Below are 23,545 nucleotides of genomic sequence, written 5' to 3' on the forward strand. Positions count from 1 at the left end.
GCACTTGCACACATGCACATAGTTTGTGCTCGCCCCGCTCGCCCTCCTCGCACACCGCCCCCCCCACCGCACAGGCAGCGCTGAGCGCTGCTACTTGTGTTTCATGCTGGGCCAGCCTTAATTGGCCAACCAGCGTGAAATTGTGGTGCCGCCTCGATCGTGGGCAGCAACAGTTGGCTTCCCGACCGGCCCTGCCTGCCCCCACCGAGCCCATCTGACAAGATAAGAATTCTGCCCTTAGTGTTGCTTAAGAGACTAGAATGACCTAAGCGATATGGTTTCAAGACAATTGCAGGTATATGAGTGACACCACATCATAAAAGGCATACAGCAGTGAATGAGTTAAGCTTCGAGCTTCTGTGTTAATACCAGTGACAGACTGAGCAGCTGGAATTTTGGCAGCTAATCCCATATCTTACACATTGCTTCCTGAAAGTTTCTCACTTACAACTCCATAATCCATGCTTGTGGGAATATGGCTGCCACAGAAGTGACTTGCATGCAGTCATCATCTGTTCCAGAAGGTTTCCAATCCCAAAATGTATCTACCCTTAGTACCTGGCTATGCATAGCTGATAATCATCAAAACCTGGCTGTCATGATCATGTGCTGGAACAGGAGGATACACTGGATATTTCAAGACATATCTTAAGTTTAACAATAGGCCATTAGAGATTCCAACAACAGGACGAAGTATAAAAAAAAATCAATCTTTTTTCCCAAAATGTCACCAGGGAACCTTACAACTCTTGTCTGCTGAATGTGTTTCATAATAGGGTTAGAGCTATCCACTGCTCCAAGTTAAATAGCTGAATTCACAATCTAGTTCCAATGACTTGAGTAAAGTAAGATTCTGTAGCTGTATGTATGCTTGTGAGTGTTCTTTGCTTTTGCACACAAGGCTTCACAACTTCAGCATAAAAGGAAGGATTTTTGACCAAGCCATTTGAAACAAGTTGCAAGCTGGTGCCAATTCTGCCTCTCTACCATTTGGTTCATTTAGTTCGAATGGTGGAAACTGGAGGATTAAAGTATTAAAATGTACTCATTCCTGGCCGTGTGACCATTATATTTTACCAGTGGCAGGAAGAAAATGGTGAAAAGTGCACCAATAGTTAAAAGAAATTTCACAAGACTAGCAAGCACTTGGTACAACAAGGTAAATTTCCTGATAACAATATTATGCCATTGAAAAGGGAAAAATGTTTTAAATACAATTGGAGCCAGGCACTGCTCAATTTAAGATTCCAGCATTTTAGAGAGGTTGATAGAGACCAGTCTTTAAGATTGAAAGTGGAAAACAAGAGGATGAATTGCTAATTCAAGAGATCCATCTCTTGCAGCATTACTATTACCAATAATAGGTAAATTGTTTTCACTGACAATAACTATAACTGCTTGTAAAGGAGGTGGAACAATTCAATATCAATATCTCTAGGAGTTTCAATTCTCCACTTCATTAATAATTATATATTTATTCAATGACATGGAAAATAAGAACTACTGAAGCATCCAAAAGTGTGTGAAATAATTATTAGTAAACAATAGCAGTTACCTACTATAGAACAGGACAGACAAAAAAATGGCAGGAATTGGGAAACTCTGTTCTGGATAACGTATTTATCCCAGGGACTGGATACTTTGATCACCAACTATCAGGCTGTGGGAGTGGAGGTTCATTTGGGGAGAACAAACCACTTTGTCACTTTGAGTGAGCGTTGAGTCACCACCTGCCATCAGGTGGGAAATTTGAATTCAAGGTTCCCACGCCTCCATTTTCGGCAGCCCATCATGGGTTTGTCCAGGGTCAGGGCAGCAAAACCTGGCCCATAGTCTGAAAATTTGAGCTAAATTGGGTTAAAGATTATCTAGGAATGTGGAACATCCAATCCAAGAGGCCATAGATATGAAGACATTGAAGGTGTTTAAGAGGGGAAATATGTTAAAAAAAAAGTCAAGGTGTTGGGGTCAAAGAGATAGAACTACCAGGTTAACATAAATCATGGAATAAGCATGATTATCTCAATTTCTGTGTCTCTGCTGTTATACATCCTTCATAGAGGGAGCGAGCAACAGTTTTGGGGATTGTTGCGTACTAAAGAACTATGCAGTCTATGGTATTTGCGATATCAATATTGTAACAAAATATTACGGCTTGGTATAACGTTATTGAAATATTAGTAAAAGCAAATACATTTATAGCCACTATTCATAATTATGGTGGAACAGACAGAAACCTGAATATGCAAGCTGTTTAAAATGCATAATTTTAATACTTTAAGTCCCCATGTTTCAGCTCGGGTTTTAAAAATAGACCATTCATGATTAAAAGTGACAATCCTTGAACCTTTTGTATGAATGTTTAATAATGAATTAATTCAAAGAAAAGGTGACTGAATGAACTTAAGTGCAAACTTTTATCATCTCAGACTGATCATTGGAAAGAGGAACACCATATTCTGTACAATTGCAATAAAGAGTTACATATGGCATTTACTGCTGCATTCTGTGCCGCCATATATAGTGCTTCCCAAGGATCTTTCCTGGGGCCTCAGCTTTACACGGTATTTATGAATTACTTGGATGTAGGAGCAGAATATGTTATATCCAATGCCTGAAGATAATGCTGAATTAGGAGCTATACTAAGTCATGGAGAAAGTATGGAGAAAGATACAAAGGGACATTGACAAGTTAAATGAATGGGTAAAACTATGTCAGATGAAGTTCAGTGTGGGGGTTTGTAAGGTCATCCACTTTGGATCCCAGTCAGACATAAAATATTTTCTTATTGGCAAGAGACAAGGAACCATGCAGAAACAAATGGATTTTGAAGTCCAAGTACACAAATCATTTAAAGCCAGTTAACAAGTCCAATAAACAACCAAACAGGCTAATAAAAAAAAACTTGCATTTATATAGAACTTTTCATGACCATAAGCTATCCCAAAGTGCTTTATGGTCAATGGAGTAACTTTGAAGTGTAGTCACCATTGTGATGTGGGGAAACTCAGTAGCTAATATGCACACAGCAAACTCACACAAACAGCACTGTTAACCAGGTCCAAAAATGTTGTGAATTTCCACAGAATGGTGTCCATAAGGATAGAAGGTCTCAGTAAACATTGCTTTCTGAAGTTGTTGTTAAACCATCATTCAAAAGTATTTGCACTCTACAGTGTATTAAAAATCATTTGACATTTATATCAGTTATGTAGAATATTATTAGCTTGAGAAATGTTAAAGTATCATTATTACAGATGTGTTGTGATTGACTACTTTTTGATAAAGCTAATGTATAACACCATTTTCTACAACAAATTCAGTCACACAATTTGTTCCCATTTTACATTCCATCAATGACCCTTTGCAGTTTTCACTTTTTATGATGTCTGTAGAAAGCCAATAATTAAAAGGCAGAATGAAAAAATTGCATATTATGAAAAATGAGAGGTATTTATATATTAAATGGTAATTTCATGAGTTTCCCTCCATCAATACTATTACAAGCTAATATGCACATTTCATCATTTGTGTGGCATGTAACACAAAGTTGTGGAAACACTTTTCCGCAAAGTATTACGGGATTGCATCAACTGTTCTCAGATCACAAGTGACACAGGCCAGCTGTAGTGTTAATATGAAAGATTTTTCAAGGTTAATGCTGCATTTCATACATTGTTGTATTTGTGTTCTGGCATTCAAGCTTCTGGAAAACTGAGGTGTTCATATCAAAACAGTTGAAAAAAAATATTAAAAATCAGTGTATTTTTTAGCCATAGTGCAGCGCTAATATTTAATCAGGATTGTATGGTGGCGATGCAATATTCACGTCTGCATGATATGCGATGAATCAATATTAAAGATCAAGAAGTATTGAACTAGCTGCAATACCCCAGAAAGCAAAAGAGGAATGCAGCAGTGAAAACTGAAAGGCTCAGTTGCTCCTGAATTAATTCTGTGGAAGTAATTCTCTGAACCGAACTGTTGGCTGGATCTAGATCAATTCTAATTAAAATCAGATAAAAGCATTGTTCCGTCATTTCTGTTAGACAGGTGGTGCTACCCAAGGTAAAAGGAGGCAGCAATAGACATTGTATCCTGTGAGAAAAAACAGCTATTATCTAATAAGGACGTAATCTAATCTGGATAAGAGCACACAATTTTCATTCTCAAATTATGTTAGAAATCACAGACGGAAATGATAAAAAGTAACACTTTTAGACAATGTAATGTTTATCAGATTTCAAAATAAAACTCTATTTATAATTACTTTTACTTATCTTAGTTTAAAATAGAACAATGTTTAACCAAAAAGAGAAAATGCAGGAAATACTCAGCAAATTAGGCAGCACCTGTCTGAGAAACAGAATTAACATTCAGGTTGATGGCTTTGTGCCAGAACTGGAAGAAGTTAGAGGTGTAACTGTTTTTAAGCATGTACAGCAGGAGGGAAGAGGAAGAAGAACAAAAAAGGTCTACGATAGTGTGAAATATCAGGACAGGGTGGAGGTCAAATGTGCCTCAGGGAGATTTCTGCTCTCTTTTGCGTGCATGCTTGAAAGAGCGCGCTCCTGACTCAGGGAAGCCCCTTCCAGCCCACACAGGGAGTGCACAGCGCTTCCGGGTATGTGTCACGGTGGGCAGGCCTTAATTGGCCCGCCCACGTAAAATGGCGGTGCACCCCCGATTGGGGGCGCCAATGGGGGGAGAATTCTGCTGAAAAGCTATGAGACTCCCTCCTCCAGGAGTGTTATTCCATTTCGGTCCAGTGTCAAATGAGCTCCTGACTCCGGGATTGGGCTCCATTTATACTATTATACTTATACTATGATCGCACCAGAGCAATTCTCGTTATAGAGGTTCCACTGACTTCAGTAGAATTCCATGCTTTTGCCATTAGGTGCAAACATGTCCCTTGCAACTAAACTAAAATTGTAAATGGAAAACAGCAACAACTAAAATCATTTACTTTTATTTCTCCCCATTATCCACACTTGTTTCTATTGTCCCATCACCAAGCTTGAGTTCATTGGGATGCCTAAACTGTGCCAAACTAATGAACAAACCTAAGTAATGACAATTCTTCAGTCCTGTTATGGCGCAACTATTTCTGTATCCTGTGCCTCATCCAGTCATCTGCCTAAGGGTAAAAATTAATAGATTACAGTTAGAAGCCACAGTGGAGATCACTAGTGTAATCAATGTGTTGCTAAATAGCCAATTTTTGATTAGGAAGATCACTGGAATAAAGTATTCAGGATGCAGAATAAGAGTGGAGAGGTAGACTGAAGTGTATCCAACAACTAGTAGTGTACAGGATTTGCATTCAGTAAACACTCCATGCTTCAATGTTATTTTAAAGGGCATTCTTCAGATGATCTGTAAACAAGTTAAGGGATACCTACCAGAGGAGAGCCACTCTACAGTGGTGCGACTATCTGGGTGAAGATCTATTCCTATTAGTTCTTTTAATTGAGGAGCATTTTGGAAAATAGTATTCTTGTTGTAAATAAGGAAGTAATAGTTGCCCTGTTTATGATGCAATTTCCATTTTGGGGGGCCCTGCCACTGCATGTTATGTTTCATGGAAAATCCACCACCCTTCCCACCAGCTCAGAATATCCTTTGATTCCCTGGGAGACCAAAAAATCAGACTATCTCAACTTTAAACATACTCAGCCCTCTGGGGTAGCCAATTCCATAGATTCACAGCCCTCTGAGTGAAGAAATTTCTCCTAAATCTCAGTCCTAAATGATTGATGCCTGATCCTGAGGCTGTGTCCCCATGTACTAGATTCCCCAGCCAGGGGAAACAATGTTGCAGTGTCTACCCTGTCAAAAGGGAGGTTAATGGGACAAGTGAAGAAAGAAAACCAGGGTCCAGAGGAACTAGTTTTAATGTTAGCCCTTCTAAGCCTCGTTCACTATTGTGGGCTAATCGTATCAATGTGGACTGCTGTCGTTTAGATTTGCATGTTGGTTGTTGTCATTGATTCACACAAACATATTTTCCTCATAATAAAATGTCAAAGCCTATTATATCCCCATCCAATATGTAGTCCATTCTCCTCAAGAGAACTGCATTTCAGGAGTGTCTTGCTGTGACTGGCAAATGTGATTCTGCCTGTTTTGCACCCCGATTCATATTCAGTTTTGCCCTTCCTTCCCTCACCACCATGAGGCTTAAAATAAGGCGGAAATGCAGGTGAATTTGTGTGATTTAATGCTTTGCCAGGAACGGGCTTTTATTGTTGGCCACACTGAAGTGTGTACTGGTGCTTCAAAAGTTTTAAGTGATGCTTTGCTTTTACATTTTAAGTGCATCAGGTTTTATTAAATTGTCTTACATATGAATTTTCAACTCCAACGTATTCACAATATTCTTGTCAATACGTATTATTAGTTATACAAAAGCAAAATGCTGAGGATACTGGAAATTTGAAATTTAAGCGCAGAATGCTGGAAATGCTCAGCAGGTCAGAGTTAATGGGAAGAATTTTCCAGTCAGCAAGCGGGGGGCGGGGCCTGCTTGCCGACGTGTAAAATGACGCATGGTCATGTCGGGCGGGTGTCCTGACATCACCGCGTGACATTTAGATTGTCAGTTTGGCGGGCGCGCAGCCACATCAGCTGATTCAGGGAATCCCCCTGCCCACACAGGGAGCACACAGCGCTTCCGGGTATGCGTCACGCTGGACGAGCCTCAATTGGCCCGCCCATGTAAAATGGCAGCGTGCACCCAATCGGGGGTGTTGATCGGGTTTGCGTCGCTCCTGCCCACCCCCGCACAACCTCCCCGACGGGGGGACAATTCAGCCCAATATTTCAGGTTGATGACCTTTCATACAACACACGAATATACGAACAAGGAGCAGGAGTAGGCCATTCAGCCCCTCAAGCCTGTTCCACCAATTAATAAGATCATGGCTGATCTGATAGTAACCTGAAACCTGCATCTCACCTACCCCACCTGATAACCTATCACCCTCTTGCTTATCAAGAATCTGTCCACCTGTGCCTTAAAAATATTCAAAGACTCCGCTTCCACCACCTTTTCAGGAAGAAAGTTCCAAAGGTTCATGACCCTCTGAGTGAAAAATTTAAACGAGGAAGAATTATTGTAAAAACACATTTTAAGCAAGTGCAGAGTCTGGGAAAGTTGGGGGTTGGTGTTTGGGGAGGAAAGAATGAAAGGGAGGGCCTGTGATAGGGTGGAAGGCAGGAGAATTTAAATTAAACAAAACGGATGATGGTGTAAGACAAAACACTGGGATAAGTAAAGAAATAAACAATGGATCTAGGGCAGCTATAAATGACATTATGAGGATGTGCTTTTTGAAGAGCAATTTCTAATTTTTCTTTTTCTGGTTGAATTTTAAAACATTGGTACCCTGTACAGACAATGGGAAAACTATCTAGGCTACTGCAATACACACAACCTTGCATTCCACCAAGGGGGATGAAGACATACACTCAACATCCGGAGAGCATGGAAGACCTCATCCCCTGTCAATTCACACCATTCTGAGACTTTTCAAATGTTTCTGAGATGAGATATCAAAATGTAATTACCTGTTCTGAAACAATAACTGCAGCAGTTATGAACTAATAGAATCTCTATGGAATATATAACCAGTGAGATACTTCAAGGGTCTTACCGAGCAGGAGAGGGAGGAGAACAGATAATGCTGTACTGAAACAGGCTGATTGAAGATGTGTGCTCTCTCTTTCTCTCTCCTTTGGACGTGTTGTGTCCAGTTTGCAAAGTAACCATCCTGAGAAGGAAAAATGACTGCAAACAGAGAGCTTTTAAAAAACCCATGGAAATCTGCTCCATACAACTACACCCAGGAGCACCACCGAACAAAATGGCTGCAACATGCAGAATCACAGAATGCAGAAGAGGCTCTTCGGCCCATTGAGTCTGCACCGACACGTGAGAAAGACCTGACCTACCTACCTAATCCCATTTACCAGCACTTGGCCCATAGCCTTGAATGTTATGATGTGCCAAGTGCTCATCCTGGTACTTTTTAAAGGATGTGAAGCAACTCGCCTCCACCACCCTCCCAGGCAGTGCATTCCAGACCGTCACCACCATCTGGGTAAAAAAGTTTTTTCTCACATCCACCCTAAACCTCCTGCCCCTCATCTTGAACTATTGCATCAAGACCAGTCAAGGAATAACTCACCATATACTCCTTTGTTTTATCTTTCATGAACTGTAAAAATCCTATAAGCCAATCCATTTGCTCTGTCAGCTGTACTTTTGTGTGTGGGCCCTGACAAATGTGTGTGACCAAATGAATGGTGGCTGCATTTACCGAGTTTTTCTTTAGCTTTGGAAATAGTTTCAATAAACCTATCTTGTTCTTTGTGAAACTTAAGAAAACCTATCTGAATATTTCTTTATAACCTCAAAGTGTAAATCATGGGACTCTGACAGAAATGGCAAACCACATCCTCTCTAAATTCTCTAAAAGCCCCTGTTACGGTCAAACATGGTGTGGGAGAATAGGGGAGTCATTTTACCCCTCCTCACATGGTCGTAACAATGAACACAGCAGAATCAGCATCAACAACTGCTGTCTGAAGAAAATGGGAGCAGTGGTTGTAATCTGAAATTGCTGAACTCAGTGTAAATCTGGGAGTTTGAAGTTGCCTTATTGAAAGATGTGACTCTGTTCCTCAAGTCGGCATTGAACCTTATTAGAAGGTTGTTGGAGGCCAAGAACAGGGAGATTTGAGAGGAAGTGAGGCAAAGAATTAAAATGACAAGCGACCGGAAACTTGTATTCACGCTTGTGGACTGAACAGAGGTATTCAGCAATCATACAATCTGCATTTAGAAATGGGGTAGCAATAGATTGTTCCATTATATTGAGAATAGAGTGGGAAGTTTGTAGTTCCAGACAAGATTCCTGAATAATGTCCTCCCAGGAGCCTGGGTAAGGGATAATGCAGAAACGATGGAAAAGAAAAATGAAGAGGGAATGAAAAGAATCCTAAGCCATAGTTCATGTTGAAGACATTAGAAGGAGCAGAATGGAGATCTTGGGCGGAATCGTCCCAGATTTGCACAAGGTGTGGTGGTGGGCGTGAGAAAGAACATTTAACCTGTCGCACTGTATTTCCTCATTCCCGGTGCGAGAATAATAATGCATTCCCAGGAAACACACCGGATCACTGGCAGGGTGGCCTCCAATTTGCCCACCCCGACATCACCTCAGGCCTTTGGCAATCGGGCGCCATATTTAAAGAGAACCTATGCACAGTGTTCGCACTCTCTAAGGGATCAGAAGCTGCTGCAAAGTCATGGCTGCCAAAGGGAGGAACATGATACCCCCAAATTTAGCAAAGCCTCCCTCAGGCACCTACTGGATGGGGTGGAGGCTGGCCGTAATGTCCTCTACCCCCACTCTGAGCAAAGACCAGCAAGCAAGATTACCAATCCAGCTTTGGAGACAGTGGCAGCAGTGATCAGAGCCAATGCCCTGTAGAAGAGAAAGAGCCACCTGGTGCTGAAAGAGGATGAATGATCTCCTCTGCCTACTAGGATAAGTCACTCTTCTCATCACTCTCAAATCACACACTCACAAGCCCATTACACATCCACTCACAGCCAGTTCAAGGGACATCACCATTCACTCTCTCACACACACCTTCACCTGCCCTGTGGAATGTGTCCTCATCCATGGCACCACTCACCACCCACACATGCCAGGCATCCTTCTCATCTGGCCTGGCAGGAATCCTGCTTGCACCCTCTCCATCTGTCTTCATGCAGGACAAGCTGGCACACAACAAAAGGGAGACTGGTGGAGGAATGCCCGACACCATGGTCCTCACAGACTTTGAAAACAGAGCCATTCAGCTTGCTCACGATGATCTGGACTGTTCCTGTGCTGACGGTGAGGTTGGAAATGATCAACCAAGTGAGGATCCAGCAGTACGACATCCATCAGACAACCACTGACAACCATGAGAGTCAGTTCCCCTGTTCCGCCATCCCCTGCCATGCACTAATTATCTCTCCTTGCTTTCGCAGGCACATCTGGGAAGCAGCCGAGGGAGTCCCCGAGCCAGGTCATTGACTCAAGCCCCGAAGACACCTCAGAAGAAGAATCTGATTACACCTTAATTGAAGATCCATCACAGCGCTCACCTAGACCCCCCACCAGTGAGACCTAGTTCTAGAGTAGCCTTGGGGTCAAAATCTGGTGACCACATCTCAATATCTGATCCATAGCAGGCAGCGGCAGCAGGGTCTTCCCAGGTTTCCGACACTCGGAGGACTACTGGAGGCCAGAAACCTGCTGAGTCTGAGTCAGATGATGAGTCTCTGGACTCGGTCACACCTCAGTTGCTGGAGCTGCGAAGACAAGCTCGGGAACATCAGAAAGGGATGTCCGCCGCACTCCTCAGATTGCAAGTCCACCATCAGGCTGAGCTGATAGTGCTAGCATGCCAATAACCCAAGGTCCACACTGGTAGGATGATGGCTGCCATGGAGACCTTGGTCTGGGACATCAGTCCTGCGCTACTGTGCAGGCTGAACTCCATTACTGATGCCATAGTTGACCTCCAACATTATCAATGTGAGAGGGGTGCAGGGCAGCTCGATCTCACTTCAGCTTCCCCTCCTCCTCAGGGAGTCAGCCAGGGGCTCTTGGGCACCCGTAGGGAGGAGGACCAGCAGGTGCACACCCCAGGGCCTCCATCCAGGTGACTTTGGGAGTGTCAGTCCCATTTGAATTGCCTCTTCCTGTGACCTCAGCAGCTCCAGCTCCACAGGCCGAGGAGGGTACCACTGCCACACAGCAGGACCCCAAAAGCAGGCCGGGGCCCTCCAGGTCTCAGCCCTCCAGAGGGCGCCCATCAAGGTCATCACAGAGAGGGTGTCACAGTCAACAGACTGCCTCCACTTCCGCTGTGGATGTCCAGGCTGCACCAAGATGTAGCAGCAGGGTTAGGAAAGTTAAAAAGATGTAGATACACACCCTGGGCACAGGTGTTAATCACTTGTACATAATATTCATTATTGTAAATAAAATCCCAAGAATGTCTCCCTGTCTAAAGGTAAGTGTCTCAGTCCAGGGCCTATTCCCTGTGCAGTGTGTAACCTTCAAACCAAAGTGATGGTCCGACTTCACACTAACTGGAGGTATTACAGATACCTGCAGCTCGACGGTGCTGGTCATTACTGCCAGAATGCAGTGGGCAGGCATCACAGAGTTCTGTCATTCTCTCTGTGTGCTCTCAGCACCTTTGAGGTGGGGGCAGGCCCCCATCTCTTCAGCATCTGTGATCAGTGATGCTGTGCTCTTGAAGGGCTCAGGTGCTGAAGGCTGACAAAGGATCAAGTGCATTTAAAGTTGCACGGCTGCATCTCCATAATTTGACCCTGATCACAGAACACAAGCAAGCTGCCCTCAGACAAACAGGAGTCAGACATTCACAGAGGCCATGTCAAAATCTATGGAGTGTCCTCAATGCATCTTGTCATCATCCTCCTGCAATCGAGTGACTATTAGGTCCTCCACTGCGTCTTCATGACATGAGGCTGAGCACTGAGGGTATGTGCACTGCCATCAGCCATACAGGGGTCAAACGTTCACAGGTGCCAGGCAAGGATATCAGGCCTATCCTCACTGCATCGCGTCATCATTCTCCATGAATCGTGCGGCTATGAGGGCCTCCTGAGCGTGCCTGCCTCATCTGGGCAGCACCATGGCCTCATCACCAGCACCCTCACCTTCAAGGGCCACATCATCATCAGCTCCTTCGACGTCCTCCTCATTAGAGGAGACCTTCAGCTCCTCTAACTCCTCCTCAACCAGCTCCTCTCCCTATTGCAGTGCCAGGTTGTGGAGCACACAGCAAGCAATGATGATGTGCGACCCCTCAGTGGACTGTACCGCAGTGCTCCAATGGACCTGTCTTGGCACTGGAACCTCATTTTCAAAATGTCTATTGTTTGCTCCACCAAAGTCCTGGCTGTGACATGAGCCCCGTTATACCATCGCTCTACTGCAGTCTGAGGCTGCTGCACGGTTTCATCAGCCACCTACTCTTTGGATAATCCTTGACCCCTGCAGCCTCTCTAGACACTAGAAGATGTCAGGGATTTGAGACCTGCTAAGGATGTAGGAATCATGAACACTCCTTGAGAATCATGCGCAAACCTGTACAATGCGTTTGTGGTGATCACACACCAGCTGAACATTCAGCGATTGGAAGCCCTTGCAATTGACATAGTTGACTGCTTGTTGCGACGGAGATCTGAGTGCAGTTGATGGCAGCCTGCACCTTTGGAAAAACCTGGGCCAGAATTTTTCGCTCAGCATGCAGGCGTGTGCCCGACACGCTAAAGTGTAAAATGACGCACAATGATGTCGGGCGAGCGTCCCAATGTCATTGCGCATTCACATGATATCACGGTCAGTAGGCTCGTGCGGAAGCCGACAGTGTGTCCTCTGACAATTAAGCAGCTTACCAGAGCCCTTAGTCACATAATTGATTGGAATTTTTCGCTGCCCATCCAACCGTTCGGTTGGTAGGTGGGCAAAAAGGCCAAGCAGCCTTTTCATTTTTGGCGAAACCTCATCCACGGATAGGATGAGGTTTCAACCAGTGATTAAAAAAAATAAAAAAATTTACACTCATATTTAACAATTCCCTGCTCATGTGACAGAGACACCTGAGGGGACACATGTTTTCATCATTTTAAAAATCTTTATTTTTATTGTTAAAAATTTGTGCCTCAGGGAGCTTTTACTGCATGTGCTCATTACTGCACCCGCCCGATGAGGGCAAAAGTCTGCCCCTGAGATCTGCACAAATCCCAGCGCTCTTGCTTCTTGCCTTTCCTGATCCCAGGTGAAATGCACAAAGTTCTGTGCTTTTGCAAAGATGGCACCCATGACCTCCTGGATACACTTGTGTGCGGTGGCTTTTGAAATCCCACACAGCTCACCTGTGGAACCCAGGGAGGAGCCACTGGCATAAAACTTGAGCGCCATGGTCACTTTCATGGCCATGGGCAGTGGATGCCCTCCATGCCCCTGTGGTGCCAAATCCTGCAGTATGTAGCATATATGACCAACCAGTTCCCTAGACATGTGCAATTTTCAGCGACACTGGACCTCAGTCATCTGCAGGAATGACAGATGCTATCTATAGATCCTAGGTCTAGTGAAGTGCCTTCAAGCGATGGCTTGCTGTGGATCTTCAGCTGTGTGTGTAGCAGGCCCTGCCACCCCTTCACCTTGAGGGAGGTGCTCCACCCTTTGCCGAAGCAGGCGCCTCTGCCACTCTCTTCTTTTTCTCCTCTACTCCCGGTAAGCCATGAGGCATACTGCTAAATCACCAGGCTTCATGATCCTGAGGTTCTCCTCCTGCAGGATCAAAGAGATCGACGTGTGGGTTAGGGTGGGTGTACTAAGGCCTTCTCTTGGTTAAGTCTGAAGGCCCTTCACACATGCTGTCCACCACTTGGATGGCCATTGTGTCGTGTGCTTATTGGCTGTCCAAAACCCCACCCATCTCCACCTGACTGATTGGCAGCAGCTTTGGGCATTGGACTGCATGCTGTGCTCTCAGCTCAGGCACAGGCATTCTCCTAACCCGCACTGCAAGCTGCACTGTTAGCTTGAAGCATGAGGGATACTGGTCCAAACATTAATAAAGACATTGCAAAGGGGTGTGGGTGCCTCCACCAGTGCCTGCGCCATGACCACCTTTCACAAAAGGATTGTACAACTCGCCCAGTCGGCCAATTGTTCTGTTGCCCCCTAAAACGCAAACAAATTTGCAGTCTGCCCCCAGGGGGCGAAAGTTTCTGGAGCATTTGGTGGCACTTTTGTGCTTTTGCGTTGATTAAGTGGGCAGAAAAGCTTCAGCGGCCCAACTCCAAGCATCTCAATGGAGCTGCTGCTGAACAGTCTCAGCTGCAGAAGAATGCTCACTTTTGACGAGGTTTTCCAAGTGCATGGCTGGTTCCCCCATCCCCCACCCCCCCAAACTCCCATCCTCCAACAGCCCCATGGTATGTGCTTGAGCATTTCCTTCAGTTTGTGCTGTCTTGTCTCCTACCATGCCCACAGCACCCACCTCTCCCCACCCCACCCCCCCCCATCCCCGCCCGGCATCACTGGTCTTACCCGCACTGGAGCCCTTGCCCCGGCACCGCACTGAAAGTCAGTCGGGAAAAAGTGACTTGCCTGAGACTCCCGTGAATGGACAGCACCTCTTTCTTGATGTCCTACAGGTGATGCTCGCGAGTGCTGTGCAAGCTTGTGTGCACTCACCTGCAGATTCCCCTTGAAGTTCAGGTCCCTAGGTGCACACCTTTTAAAGGCAGTCATAGAGCACTCCGTTCTGAAGTCACATCGATGTGGGCGGTAAATTTGATGTGGGTGGATGATTCCGGTGAGCAGGGCTTATAATTAGATGCAAATACATTAATATGACGTTCCCAACATGCAGCAGTGGGAAACGCGGCCTGCCATTGGTGGGTGGAACAAACAATCGCCAACTGGTTTGATGACGCCATAAGATCGATTTTTGGACTTCTCACCATATTGTCTCCCTCCTCCCCAACCACCATGATGCCCAATGCCAACAGGGCTGGAAAATTCTGGCCTTTGTAAATGAGACTTTTAGGAATTCGAAGATAGGCAAAAAAGTAGGACTTCCATTTCGTAACCTTAGAGCCAGCCACATAGTCATCTGAATAGGAATACCAAAGTAAGGGTGGTAAATGCGTGACTCGGTTGAAGATGTAGGGAAAAAATGAGATTAGTTTTCTGGAACATTCAGATTGAATCTAGGACTGGATTGACATGTAGAGATCAGATGGGCTTCACCATAATCCTCAGTGGGCTAATAATTAGAATTAAAACTAATCTGGAAATAATGAGAGAAAAAAATAAAACGAGGAAACAAAATGGGAACAAAAATGACACAGGCTTTGGGAAAGTCGAAAGAGAAAAAGAGGAGAGTGAAAAAGAATAAATCAGGATGATAAAGGAGTAAAATGAGTACGACTGTCAAATGGAGGCAGCTTTGAATTCTATCAATGTAAAAGTACAAATTATTCTGAATAAAATTGATGAGTTACAAGCACAAATTGTAATGAGAGCATGATAGAATGATGTAATTAACAGAGATATAGCTTGAGCTAGATCAAGATTGGGAGCTAAACATTCCTAGTTACAAAACATTTAGGAGCAATAAGTTAAGAAAAAAGAGGTCTTGCTGCACTATCAAACATCCCATTTACGCACATTGGTCAGAGTTAGCAATAAGAAGGGAACTGTAACTTTATTGGGAGTTTATTATAGATTGACAAATGGGAGATAAAGTTTTACACAAGTTAGAGTAAATGCAGAAACAACAGGTCGGTAATAAAGGGTGACTTTATCTATTCACAGATAGATTTGGGTAAAAGTGAAGGGTTCATACAATGTGCCCAATAATGCAGTTAGTTTTAGGAATTACCGTTTAACAAGTAGATAATGTAAGGTTAAGAGAACAATTGGGAACACAATTAGGTTCAATATAAACACAGGCCAAAATGAAGGGACTTGAGTGGGAAAACATTTTTAATGAGGTTAAAAAGGGCGCTAGCACGGATAAATCGAATTCAAAATTTAATTGATAAGTTATTGAACACACAATAAGAAACTTTTAAACAAGAGTTAATTTAGATATAGGCAAAATATAGTCGCACAAGGAGTAATTAAAGTGAAGCAAATCTTAAGTTAATTGTAGAATAAATTAAAATGAGGCTTAAACAAATGCATAAGACAAATCTGGGACTAATAAATACAATTAAAAGTAAGCAGCATAGAAAATAAAGAGGGGGAAAAGAGAAATGCTTAGGAAAATAGCTGCAGGGAGCAGAGAGAAATAGTAAAAGGTTTTAGATATGCATATGGAGGATGAAGGAGTGGTGGAAATATTTAATAAGCAGTTAATTTTTTTTTAGAAAGGACAGTGACAAAGAGAATGTATTAAATGGGGGAAGTGGAGCAACTTAATAGATTGATTGACTGTAGATAAGAAGGCAGTACTGAAATAATGATGAATTCAAAGTGGAAAAAGCCCTGGGCCTTAATGGTACAAATGCAGAAGCTCCAAATTTTAAAGTAGGTGGTTATTGCAGGCTCATGGCAAAGATGTGTATATACTTGCCTGAACATAATATTGGATGGTCCGTCAGAAGCACACCAATTGCAGTATGTCATGCTTTCAATGTTACTGCAAGAAAGAAGCTATGTCAGAGTGATCAAAGACCAGCATCATTAGATCATCCACACCCAACCAGAAAGCACCAACCATATCGACATCCATTGTTGAAACTAGCTAGCAATGACTATGGAGAACTCCTTGGCTTTTGAAGCTTGCAAAATATTATTTACTTTTATACAAAACTACTGAAATTATACTATTATAAAGGTTAAATAATTTACATAAATTTAAAATGCAGTAATAATAGCATGAATGATCAAGGCTGTGATAGAGGCCATTATCATCATTATTGATTATCATTTATTTCAAGGTCTAATCTTCCTCACATTTGTCAAAGTTTTGAAAAGCAGAAAGGACAATTCATCAATATGTTAGAATATGGCTCAATACTTATTGATTTATATTCAATTCTTCTGGGTATTAGCCTGATTTTGCAGTGCAACATACAAAAGTGACCGAGGCTTAAATGTGCAAGTCATAGGGGTAAATTTTATTGGGGCTGGATTACCCGCTTCCCCAGTTGAAAAAGCGCTTGGCACCTTGCTGATTTCAAATCCGGCTGCCTCACAGAGATAATACACAGGAGGCAGCCTTATTTACTTGTGAGTTGGTCCACTGCCCCTCAGGGACAGGAAGTCCCAGCCTGGAGACCTGTCAGCCAATCTGATTGGCCAGCAGCTCTGTAATCTCATTAGTGCCAGAAGACGGTAGTGGCCACTGCTGGGACTCCAAGCAGTCCCCAGTAAGGAAAAATGTCCCCCAGACTTGAAGTTAAGTCTGCGCATTTTGGTCGGACAGGGATTGGAGACTACAATGAGGAGGGATGGGGTGGGGGGGAAGGGTTTTAAAAGCCTGAGGGAGGCACAAAGCGGGGGGCGGGCACCATCTTGGGCAGGGGGGTAGGGGGGCAACTCCAGTAGGTACAAGTGACCCCGCAAAGGAGGTAACCCCACCCCTACTTCCTTCCCAACAGCGGTCCACACTGTCGAAACTGCCAGGATGCTTGCCATTCCCCCACCTTCCCCAACTAGATGAAAAATTGAGGCGGAAGTGGATTGAGGTTCTTAAGTGTCAGTTAATTATCCACTTAAGGGCCTCAATAGGCCTATGGGCAGGTGGGCTGCCTGACACCTTCCCTGCACCTCCATAATATGGGGTACTGGTTGGGGAGGGGGGTGGACAGGAAGGCAGCGGGCTGGCTGCCCACTTTATTTTACATGCCACCCCACCTTCAGATACATTGGTGGAGGGCCAAAAATTCACCCCATTGGGTAGGATTTTAAAGCTTGCAAAAATGCTAATGCATTCACATTAAATATCATACCCATTGGATGCCAGTTAATGTTTAGGCTGAAAAAACAGTGACTAGAGACGTGGATATGTTTTGAAAAGTTATATGATTAAATTTTGCCTTGGTTTTTTTTTATAGGTTCCTGCTGATGCAACGTATCACTCTCTCTGCATCAGACTAACAAAGCATTTAAATATTAATGTTTGAGTTTGAAATTGCTTATATTTATTTCACTAGCATCTTTTTAATGAAAATAAAATTTACATACAAGGAGTCAGAGTGTTAGAAGCTTAGGGCTGCATAATTACTAAATGTTCAGCAGAACACTACAGGGTTCCAGAATGTTTTGAAATGCAATATCCTTTGGAATGACAAATTCTTTGATTTCTTCACAGGACTATGCTGAAAAGGAAAAAGCAATAGCAAAAGCCTTGGAGGATCTGAAAGCCAACTTCTACTGTGAATTGTGTGACAAACAGTATTACAAACATCAAGAGTTTGATAATCATATAAACTCCTATGATCATGCTCACAAGCAGGTAAGGAAACAGTCCTTGTATTGTGATAACAGCCAGAATTCAGCACAGGAACATATATATCTAAAACATTCACCACTGAAGGGGCCACCCAGGTGAAATTCCCATTCTAGTTCCTAATCCTCAAATAATATTGCTTACAATTTTTACATTAATTGACTGAAGCAGTCTGTGTCCACATGTAGCAGTACCTGGGCCCATATTTTTGCTCCTAGGTGGGGTGCAGGAGAATTCTAGGCTCTGCGAACCCACCCTTAAGAATGGCCACCCGCAGTTTTGTTTCTCGTTCCAGGGAGGCGGGTTGGATTGGAAGTCAGTCTTGCCACCTCCCCAGGATGAGTGCGGAACCTGCTGGGTATGCTGGCAGGCTGGCTGAAAGGTCTGCCTCTGTACTCCTTCACTTTGTTTAAGTTACTTAAAAATAGATTAAAATAAAAAACAGACCCCCAGCCTTCACCCCTCACATCCCCCACACTCCTGAAACCCACTCCATGCCAACTCACCTAGTATCCTTTGACAGTTCTTTGAGAATCCCTTGACAACCTGATAGTTCTTTGACAGCTTTGACAGATCCAATGAGTTTGTGGACTTTTTACATATGATCTTGTTACTTTTAACAATCCCAAAGGATGCCTTATCTCTCCCAAAGAATGCTTTACCTCTCCAAAAGGATGCTTTACCTCTCCAAAAGGTGTCCTGGGACCATATACAAAGGGGTATTTTACTTCTCCATAGGGATGTCCTATAAATGCAAATAAATCCACCAAGGTCAGACCTCCTCTTACCTGTCCTAATCTGCCCACACCAAATTTCACACTCCTGCCCTACAAAAATCTCACTTCAGTGGAGCAGTTGGGGAAAGACCCGAGAGCCCATGGATGGGGCAGAGGAGGTGGGAGCTGTGTTTTAGAGGGCAATCATCAAGGAAGGAGTGGGGGGGGGGGGGGGTGGTGACATCTTGGAGTGGGAGGGGTGACCCCAATGCACACAGGTCACCGCCTTGAATGCCTTATCTCCCTTCCTTCCCATCATTTTAACTGTAGGCCACAAAAATGACCTGCCCACTCCCGCCTGCCTGCCCATGCCAACCATATTATGGGAAATGTATTATCCCAGTCAATAAGTTTGCTAACAAGCCTAATTGACCTTTAATTATTCATTTAAATATGATGGGCAAACTGCCAATTTCAGATCTCACCCACCCAGTGTATTAGCGGGGGTCAGGTCAAGGGTGGGTAGAAAGGTGGTGGGCTGGCCACCTGACATACTTTATGTACCTCCCCACCCACCCGCTGAAAATGTGCCTGGCGGGGGTGCCCTAAAATCCAGCCCACTGTTCCTAATGTGTCAATTATTAAACTAAGTCCTCAAAGTTCAGACCTGTCAAATGTAGTACTGAAAATTAGTTTTAAAAATGTTAAAACTGACATCTTATCATTCTTTTGAAACAACGGCATAATTTCAAACATGCTATCCCTCTTCAGCGCGTGTTGAAAATTCCAGGAAACCACTTATGCATTTAATAGGATAGAATATAATTTCACAATCATTCTATGTCATAGTGTTATTGCTCTCATACTTAACAGAACTAGCACAAAGAGTAAATGCTAGCTTTTCCCTGTTCATCTAGGGTTGCTGCACCTGTGACCCACAGTTACTATTAAAAAAATGGAAATAATGGTTAAATGGATAGCGCATGTCACAATATTGTACCTAATGAGGAGAACAGGGAAAGCTAGCCTATTGAGACCTGCTCCTGTTAACACATCATCCAGAAACTTCAGGGACTGATGTTAACTGTAGTCCAGAGTTTAACTTTTTCTTTGAATTAAACAGCATATAAAGCATTGGATAGCTTAACTCTTGATTTTTCCAGTCTGGTAAAAATAGAGCTGTCCTAGCCCCATTTTCAGGCTCACAGAGCTGTGAGCTGGCCCAATTTTCCTTTGGGAGCTGCTCCTCCTAATTTGAATCAGTCACAGGCACCAAAAAACTTGACCAATGAGCATAGCCTGTAGCACAGTTGGCTAGGGATCAGAAAATCCTGCCCAAAGGAGCAGCTCTTAAGGGCTTCAGTTACACATGAAAGAGCAAGTTGTAGTAAGGACAGGACAGTGAAGACAGTGATCAGAAAGGTGCAGTGGAGACATGCGTATAACAATGCACCCTTGCTGAAGTGTTGGAGTCCTGTGTAGGACTTGTACCAATTTGGGCACAAGACCAGCTTTCAGAAAAAGCACAGGAACAAGTTACATTGCAGGAAGTTACTGGTCAAATTCATGTAGACACCAAGGTTTCTTACACTTGCCAGGAAATGAAGAATGAGTCTGCTAGGAGATAGAGGAAGATGTTGGTGAGTGTGCATGTCACTGATATCCATTTTTTCTTCTGAGGCTTATCAAAGATGCCACATTTCTGAGACAAGGGCTTCCACACCCTCCTGAGTCTCATTTCAACACAGCCCATTGTGGTTTCTTGCACACGTTTTGCTTCAGGTAAATTATTTGGCACATTTCTCCTGCCAGCGGAGGTAGCTGATGTACAGCAATTAAACGACGTTATGACCAATGCAGTTGATAAAGCGGAGTTGTTTAAAAATCCCAGAGGGAAACTTTAAACAACTGTCATAATCTATAATTATAAGTGTTATGTTTGAGATGCGACTTTAAACTCAGGAATCAGACCGTCAGTTCTTGAGGTTTTACATTAAACTAAAGGAAACATTTTATTAATTTACACAGGTTAAAATAGACATACACATAGCTACAAATTACTACCACCATAACTTTCCCAAACTAATCTCATTAAGGCAACAGCAACCCATAGATTTAACCAACCACCAAGCAAAGCATTTCACCTTATGAATTCAAAAAGAGGCTCTTTCACTTGGTTCCTGTGGAGCCAGTTGGAAGTTTGCAGCTGCCTTTTGATCTCATATTGCCTCTGAAGTTATACCTACCAGCCCCATTGAATATTAATTCTCATCAACAACCTCTGAATTAAACCTCTGTAACAATAAAATCTCTTTCATAGTACCAACTTTATTAGTAATATAAACATATTGCTTGGTAGCTGCTAGATAGGTGTCAGTTTTCAACTCACCTCTTGAATGCTCTATTCAAAAAATGCAAATGCTATCTCTCTTACATATCAAAACTAGTACCCATCAAAGCACCCAGACTAGCTGGCTTTAATCCAATTAAGACATACCTGCAGACTAAATCTCTATTTTAAAAGAAAATATTTTCCAAATTATTATATACATTAATAGCTTCATGACACAGATACTTTGGTTTCCGGGTTTTGCTGTTAGATGATTTCTCAGTGGGGTCAGCAAACATGCAGGGAGAGGTCAGCCCTCATCTCCTAAAAGCCATTCGCCTATCCACTATTATGTCATCTCCTGCCAAAGCTGCAGCCACTGTGGACCAATACTCAATATTGGCAATCTACTTATTTCCTAGAGAACAGCCATTGGCATACAATTCTGTAGCCAAATACCACCCAAACATTGACTGACTGCAACTCTTATTGCTTTTAGACCATGGCCTTCAGGGAATTTTGGTTCTTGCAAGACTGACATTTGTATCACTTTTCACCTAAGCTTGTCTCCCACCAGTGAAAGCTTTGCCTGATTAATGCCTCCATTTCACAGGGCATATGACACAGGTTAGGGGTTACTTTAATATTTGACCATGGTGTAAATGGGTGATATCTGATTGGCTGACATTATACACCAATTCCCATAATAGAAAATCAGTGGGCAGCAAAGGTCACCGGGTTGAAACTGCAGCAAAAGTAAAATTAGCCCCAGAATCTACCACATGCTTAATGCACTGCAGCAAGCCTGACGTGCTACATTCCTAGGGTCCAGTGACATGAAAATTTTATGCTGTTGTAACCTTCACTTATAGAAGATGAGCTATCCTTGTTCCAGGTGTTTTCTGACGGTCATCCTGCAGCAGATTAAGTGGAAGTGATGAAGAAAGGTCTCTTCTGACTTTTCCAGCTAAATGTGGAAGTATTTATAAATACCAATACTATGTTTTTTATGGATATGGGCAGAATGCCTCGCATCTCCATTCAGAGGCCCCTCCTGAGTTCAGCTTCCTCTTCCTGAAGCATCCAGCACATTCAAAATCCAGCAAAAATATTCCTGCTCACCACTTTGTATGGACTCATTTAAATGCCTGCACCTGCCAATGCTCATGAAGGAAACTATTGAACGGGATGACTACATGGGTCAAAATGTAGAAAGCACAGATGCAATTCAAAATGAAATTGCATGATTAAATAACTTTTAAGAGGCCTGGTTAAATAGACCATGCCCCATGATTATCAGTGTGCCTAATTCAACTTGAGGATTAGAAAATTGTAAGTAATCATTTGCCTGTACTTGTATGTTTGGACATGACAGTCAACATTATCCCATGCTAATGAGGCCCATTCTGTGGACCCACAGTGAGAGAAGGTAATGTCTGATTGATTGATTCCTCCTAACAGTTTTCAGTCCTACCATTCAACCAATCTGATTAGTTGATTCTCACAATAGCCAATTTCAGTGCTAAAAACTGATTTTTCTTGTCAATCACTGACAAACTGCTACATGTGTTGAAAAGCTAACAGTTGGCACGTATGAAGTAATCAAACGACGGAAATATCCTAGAATTCAAAACATGTGCAACTAATTTGCATTTTCTAAATATGAAGTACAAGTTTACGAGAGCATGAACAGTCTTAGTAGGAGAGGCTATAATGATTTAAATAATTCACAATTCACACTCGTTAGATTCATATAATTCACTAAATAATGAAGTGTAAAACTGACATATTCAAATGAATGATTAACAGATTCTCATTGGCAAAAGTGAAAATAGTGACATTCTGCTGCTTGTCTTGAGTGCTCCAGCTTTACTTCTGTATAATGTAATATCTTGTATACTTCTGTAGACTCCTCTCTCATTCACCTCTTGCAAGAATAAAATGGCCTCATTTCTGCAATCTTTCCCTATAGCTTAATCCTCTGATGCTCTGGCTCCACCTCAGTAATCGATTTGTGTGCATTATATCATGGTGATCCTAATGAAATGTAAAACTAAAGGTGCAGTTTGACCAGAGGTCTGCACATTATTGTGTATCATACTGTGACTTATATTTTACTAATTTACCATATTAGCAGTCTATTTGCTTGGATTATTGCCGCTCTATAGCAATTTGATAGGCTAAGAACAGAGCATACTTTCATTCCCAAATCCCTTCCAACTTCATTCTTACCCATTTCTATACTATCTATACATTTTTACAATTGTCAACATTTCTTTTGGATTTTTTAAATGTTAATTGGCCATGGCCCCATTAGATTTCAAATTAACTGTAGGTAATCCTGCGCTAGGGGGCTGGTTAGCTCAGTTGGTTAGATAGCTAGCATTTGGTTCAGAGAATAACAAGAATAGAATGGATTCA

The 23,545-nt window shown here is 42.9% G+C and overlaps 1 protein-coding gene across 1 annotated transcript in view; it reads left to right on the top strand.

Moving 5' to 3' along the window:
* The window catches only part of znf804a (zinc finger protein 804A), a 350,235-nt gene that overhangs the window by 263,566 nt on the left and 63,124 nt on the right, over nucleotides 1-23,545 (top strand). Inside the window, exon 2 of the mRNA XM_041200252.1 lies at nucleotides 17,942-18,085. Within this exon, the coding sequence (XP_041056186.1) occupies nucleotides 17,942-18,085 (144 nt within the window). The remainder of the gene's footprint in view (nucleotides 1-17,941; nucleotides 18,086-23,545) is intronic.

This window comes from Carcharodon carcharias, chromosome 12 (assembly GCF_017639515.1).
Source record: "Carcharodon carcharias isolate sCarCar2 chromosome 12, sCarCar2.pri, whole genome shotgun sequence".
In the NCBI taxonomy this organism is placed as follows: domain Eukaryota; kingdom Metazoa; phylum Chordata; class Chondrichthyes; order Lamniformes; family Lamnidae; genus Carcharodon; species Carcharodon carcharias.